The sequence below is a fragment of the Notothenia coriiceps genome, unplaced genomic scaffold (assembly GCF_000735185.1).
Source record: "Notothenia coriiceps isolate Sejong01 unplaced genomic scaffold, NC01 NC01_scaffold00003306, whole genome shotgun sequence".
In the NCBI taxonomy this organism is placed as follows: domain Eukaryota; kingdom Metazoa; phylum Chordata; class Actinopteri; order Perciformes; family Nototheniidae; genus Notothenia; species Notothenia coriiceps.
Window position 1 is genome coordinate 64,765 of NW_011336007.1, and position 6,254 is coordinate 71,018.

Here is a 6,254-nt window from a genome sequence, read left to right on the forward strand (position 1 = left end):
ATAAAGTTTGCATTAAATTATGTTTTAAGAGCATTTAAACACAATTGAACACCCAACAGTGAGGAACATCTGGAATCTGACAATACTATTTAAAATCTGCTCCTACTAGTGTATGATAAGCATTATTTCTAAATCTCTCAATCCAGACTAAGCACTTGTCTTAAGCCTAAAAGTAAATGTATATGAGCTACTTTAGTACAATTTTAAATACAAGGGCAGTACTTTTACACCGCGGTATATAACTTTGTTTACTCCCAAATAAAAGTGTTGTTTTCCTGAGAGGCTTCCTAAAGTGGTCTCTCCCCTGTGGCCAGCTGTCGAGATCTGCAGCTGAACGGGCACAGTTGAGGAGAAACGACGCCACCTGCAGGAGGTGTGAGAGATGAGGGCTCAGACATTAATACACAGCCCTACACTCCGTAATTTTGCTCCGATCGTATCTTGAAAAAGGGATCTTTCCGGATTTTTTTGTTTTCTTTGTTGCCCGAGCAAATATCCTACAGACTTGAGATGCTGCCAAGCCCTGTTTACATATGATTACTTTTGGAGAGTTTATGAGGGAAGATACTCTTTTAGTGGCATTTGAGTTATGAGTTTAGCTATTCAAGAGAACAAACAATACACACGCATAACTAAGCAGATTACACAACTATGAAAGGTTGCGTCGCTGCTCTTAAATGAGCCGTATCCCTCAGTGCACTGCCTGTCAGCGTCACGTAAACGAGCGAGTTGTTCGGCGTAGTTTAAGCGAAGCTAAATGTAGATTAAATGTGGTGTAACTAAAAGAAATACACTCCATTTTTTTTTTTTTATTAGTAATAAAATAAATGGTTGTGTTACAACTCACATGGTTCGACTCTTCGTAGCACACCAAGACAGAAGCGTAACTACAAGATATGTACCATACCTAGCTCATCGATTTTTTTTTAAGCACCTGATTACTTCAACATTGTTAATACTTTTTATTATTTGTATAGTCAGGTTCAATTTATGTAGAGCCAGCATTAAAGCTCAGGCCACACTTTTTTCTAATTGAGGCTGAGGTGAATTTACAGCAGGATTGTAGCTTTTGCAGCCGAGAAACCTGAACAAATGTGACAAAAAAAGAAAAGGTAACTCTCAAAGAGCTAATTGCACCTTTAACTGCACTGCTGAGTTACTCCTGCCGAGTTACTCCATATAGGGCTATATAGATATATATATATACATCTATATATACATACAATAGTGTGTAAATACATTTTTTGTACCTCTCCCTCGTCATGATAGGGCATTTTGCTGCAGAACAGTGTGTGATGGGTGCATCTTCATTTTATCCATATCATGGGTGAAGATACATAACTCACAGAGTTTCATGAATCGTCACCGCTTAGAGATGCAGTGAAACAGCTTTGCTGTCAAACTGGACTCTCGACACTTGTTGATCCTTCATCAAGATGGAAAAATACTGATGCTGATGCACTAACACTGACTCACCTGAGCTGCACAACTCCTTTTTCATTAGGAACGCAATGTTTTTCTTGGACTGACAAAGTCAATACTGTTGATACCATTCAGGAATGTTTTGTTGTTGAATCCTGGCAACATAAATGAAATAAAATAAAAAGTGCGCAGCACCTGAAAAGGAAGGTTTAGGTGTCGAGATTTAAAATGTGTATATATTTTAGGAGAGGTCGACAACAGAGAGGTGAAAAAGGCCATTGGATGTAGTATTATTAATTAGTATTTTGACAGTTTTGTGTCTTCACAGGTGAAGTGTGTCGCTGTGAGATGGAGGGCTGAGGAAAAGTAATGGATCACCTCCTCAATCTGCAGGTCAGCCATCCACTGACGGCCCTAAAGTTTTAAAGATTACATATTCAGCTCATATTCAGGTTCATATTTGTATTGTGTGCCTCTACTGTGACATGTTTACGTGCTTTAATGTTCAAAAGGTCTTTATTTTTCTTATACTGTGCCACAGTAGCTCTTTTCACCCTCTGTCTGAAACCAGAGCCCAGTCGGCTCTTATTGGTTAGCTGGCCGGCTTTGTGCGTATAGAACACAAGGAAACAGCACACAAATATAAAAAGGGCTGCTTTAAAACACTCATCTGGCTTTTTATCCTCCATATAATCCAAACTGCCTCCTGTATTTAACATCAGTTTAAGATCAGACACTTTGAAAACTTCTCTACTTTGGTCTCTTTATTTCAGCACCACATCGATCGAACACCGACACTTCATTAAGAAAATAATTGTGTGTGTGTGTGTGTGTGTGTGTGTGTGCGTGTGCGTGCGTGCGTGCGTGCGCGCGTGCGTGCACTCACGCGCACGCTCGCTCATTCTCCGGTTGGGCTGTGTCTCCTGCGAGAGCAGCTGATCCGTGTCAAGCATCACACTGGTGCACCACACCTGGATTGTGTGAACGGGGAGATAAATCCGTTTCCTGTAATCTTCACATCAAGAAAAGCGGTCCAGTGACTTTCACACACCTCTACTGTGTATTACAGTGTGTGCTGCTTAAAATACCGCGCTTTATAATTCTTGCTGCTGGCCATCTTCACTGAGTCACTGCTTAAGATACCTTACACTTTCCTTTTCAGAGAATCGGCTGTCAGCTGCTTCACAGATAAAGTTTGCATTAATATGTTAAGAGCATTTAAACACAATTGAACACCCAACAGTGTAGGAAACATCTGGAATGACAATATGTAAATGCTCCTATAGTGTATGATGAAGCATATTTCTAAATCTCTCAATCCAGAGTAGCCTAAGCACTTGTACTTTAAGCCTAAAGTAAATGTATCTGAGCTACTTTAGTAACAATTTTAAATACAGGGCAGTATTTTACACCGCGGTATATAACTTTGTTTACTCAAATAAAAGTGTTGTTTTCTGAGAAGCTCCTCAGTGTCTCTCCCCTGTGGCAGCTGTGAGATCTGCAGCTGAACGGGCACATGAAGGAGAACGACGCCAAGGCCTTCTCATCCTCCACCTCCATCTGCTTCTGCTCCATCTGCAGGAGGTGTGAGAGATGAGGGGGCTCAGAGATAATACACAGCCCACACTCCGTATTTTTGCTCCGATCGGATCTTGAAACAGCGATCTTCCGGTTCCCGAGCCAATTCTATACAGACTTGATCTGCTGCCAGCCCTGTTTAATATTTATTTTTGAGAGTTTTATGAGGGAAATATTTTTAGTTGATTTGAGTTATGAGCTTAGCTTATTAGAGAAGCAAGCATAATAACAGATTACACAACTATAATAACTTTATAATAGTTTTTCATGTACCCTAATAAACCAATATCATGAAACAACATGATAAAAGCATTGTGTTCCTGTTTAAACCAACGTAATATATATGTGGGAGGCGTGTGGTGCAGTGGGTTGTGTGTTGGTGTTCTGATCAGGGGTCACAGGTTCAAACCCCACTGCAGTCAGCATGTCGTTGTGTCCCTGGGCGAGACACTTCAGCCCAAACTGCTCCTGTGGGGATTGCCCACAGTACTGAGTATGTAAGTCGCTTTGGATAAAAGCGTCTAACAAGTGACATGTAATATATTTGAGTCTGTTTACAGCTATGTGCAGTGTCTTTACAACTCATCCACGAATAAATAGATCCCCGGCCTGCTCTGTTCATGATCAATTTATTTGAGGAAAGGCTTTTTATTACATTCGTCAATGGAAGAAGTACTCAGATGTCAAAATACTCCATTATGAGTAAAAATAGGCTGCTGGATTCAAAATCTTACTTGAGTTACAGTTCAAGCATCAAATGACAGTTAAAATAATAAAAGTAAACGTAGTGCTAAAGAATCTTTTCAGAATCATATATATTCAATTACTGGAATATGATCAAAGTACTCAGACCCTTTCCTGAGGTAAAAGTACATTAATGTACATAACAAATAAAGGTCCTTCAGTCTGAGGTAATTATGAAGAGAAAATGTACTTAAAGAATAAAAAGTAAAAGTACAAATGTTTATATATAGGCCTATATATATTATTATTAAATATATTACATTATGACATTATCTGATTATTAATATTGTTGCCCCAAGCAGCATTTGACTGTTGCAGACTAGACTATAGCCTATAAATTGTAGACAACGCAAATTATTGATGTTTATAACTTTTGGTGATACATTCTAAAAAATGTACTGTTTTCTACCTTAAACCGTTTAGTTTTTCTCAGTTTTTAGTCAGCATCTTTATCAGTTATGAGTTAGAGAGAGGATGAACTCAGAAACTACAGAAAATAAAAAAACATGTTAATATACTCAGTATTTTTATTTCATTCATATTGTGTATGATGGTTTTCAACATTAGCTACAGAAAATAAAAAAACATGTTAATATACTCAGTATTTTTATTTCATTCATATTGTGTATGATGGTTTTCAACATTAATGAGAAAACTCTCTTTACTGGAGAAATCTTAACAATAAGGCCATATATTTGAAGGTATTTCAACTGTATTTGGGAGAGCAGCATTCCTGTGCGTCCCCTTAAAGAGCCCCCGGGTCCGGCGGAACCAAAGAGCTCCAGAGTGGCGGGGGGCGCCTCCCGACAGGAGCACCGACATGCAACCGCTGCACTGACGCTCTGCCACGGCCTCCGCTCCGGGCTACCGCCGCTATACACCGGAAAATAACTCCGTTATCTGGGGGGGGGATTTCTCTCCTGAATAACCTGTGGAGAGGAAATGGCAGACCGGGAGCAGCGGGAGCAGGACGAGCAGCGGGATCAGACGGAGCAGAGCCCCACGCTGGACTCACCGCTGTCCGGCCCAAGTCAGACCGGGAGAGCAGTGTCTATAGCCCGGCTGCTGCACCATGAGTGCGGGCTTTTGCTGCAGCTCTACGTGAGTCCTTTATACATTATCTATATTACACACATATGTGGATATATCCTGTGGAGCTGCACCACCACTCTCAGTAGTGTGTTGTTCTCGTGTTTTTTAATGATGTTGTGGTGCGGTGTGACCCCCCCTCCCCAAAATGAGTGTATTGGTTTTTGCTGCTTTCGTTCCTGCCCAGTCCTTCTCTTTATGGTTTGGGTGTTTCAGTAAGGAGTCTCTGAGCTGTCTGTCTTTCTGTCTGTCTGTCTGTCTGTCTGTCTGTAACCAGCTGTTCGTTTTCTCCTCTCAGAAGGAGAAGGAGTCCTTCCTGTCGAGCTACTCCCCTGACGGGGGACGCATGGTGTCTCCGTCCCCGGTCCCGCAGGAGGAGGCGAGCGGAGAGCAGCGGGTGGAGTGGCTGCACGCCGCTCTGCGACAGTGCCTGGGCCTCCTTCACAGTGTCCTCCTGAAGGAAGAGGAGGAGTGGGGGGAGCAAGAGGAAGACTATGAGACCCTGAAGAAGAATGTGCGACACCGTCTGGAGCACCTGCTACTCAGCACAAGAGGACTGCTGGAGGGCCCAGACACCACCCTGGAGGTCACTCCGGACCACCAGGGCACCGAGGTAACACACACACACACACACACACACACACAATGTACTGTGTGTATATCTTAAAGTAGTTTTTGAGAAGTTTAACCTGACAAAGAGCGGAGGGGGGGGCATGTCACCTGTATCTGTCTCCTGCAAACCTCCTGCTCTCACTCTCAGCCGTGCCAACATGTTCCCTGCTGTTGAGGTGTGAAGATGGACTGACGTAATTCCTGAATATCCATCGCTACTCACGAGCCCACGCTGTAAACATCTCAGGGACTGAAGAGATTTGTTTACAAACAAACATGGCTCATGTTTTCTAGCTGAGCGACTTCTTGTTTAAAGTGCGTGTGTGTAATGGATAACTTCAGATCATTTAACGTGAAATGATATTTATTATAAGCGATGGACAGGATGTATAACAGGGGATAAACTGGCTAATTTAAAATGTTTCATTATATTTATTTGACGTGAACATAAAACAGAGCAGAAAATGTAGACTTGCAGCCGTCGGCTCCTCATCAAACGACTACCAATGAATAATAATCTTTCTGCAGTTTACTCCTCCTGTTTACTGCTCCATAAAGTAATGCATGTTCCTCCTCTCCTGCAGGAGCCTGACGGAGCGGGGGGGCTGTTTGGTCTGAAGGTGTGGACGTACCGGGTCCTGCTGGAGCTGCATCACTGGGCGGACCACGCTGCAGAGACTCTGCACGTCTTCCACACGGAGAGGGGGGGGGCAGCAGACCTCTGAGCCGCAGCTACATGAAGGACCAACAGCTGTAACTCCTATCACCTCTACTAACACAGCTCCTCCAGCTTTAACTCTTACACACAG

At 42.5% G+C, this 6,254-nt stretch overlaps 1 protein-coding gene across 1 annotated transcript; it reads left to right on the top strand.

Annotated features, from left to right (window-relative positions):
• The first annotated feature begins 4,541 nt into the window (after positions 1–4,541).
• Positions 4,542–6,248, top strand: LOC104941267 (uncharacterized). Its single transcript, XM_010766350.1, has 3 exons — positions 4,542–4,845; positions 5,132–5,446; positions 6,030–6,248. Exons 1-3 carry the CDS (start codon positions 4,687–4,689, stop codon positions 6,168–6,170), a joined length of 615 nt encoding a protein of 204 aa, XP_010764652.1. The 5' UTR covers positions 4,542–4,686; the 3' UTR covers positions 6,171–6,248.
• Positions 6,249–6,254: the final 6 nt, after the last annotated feature.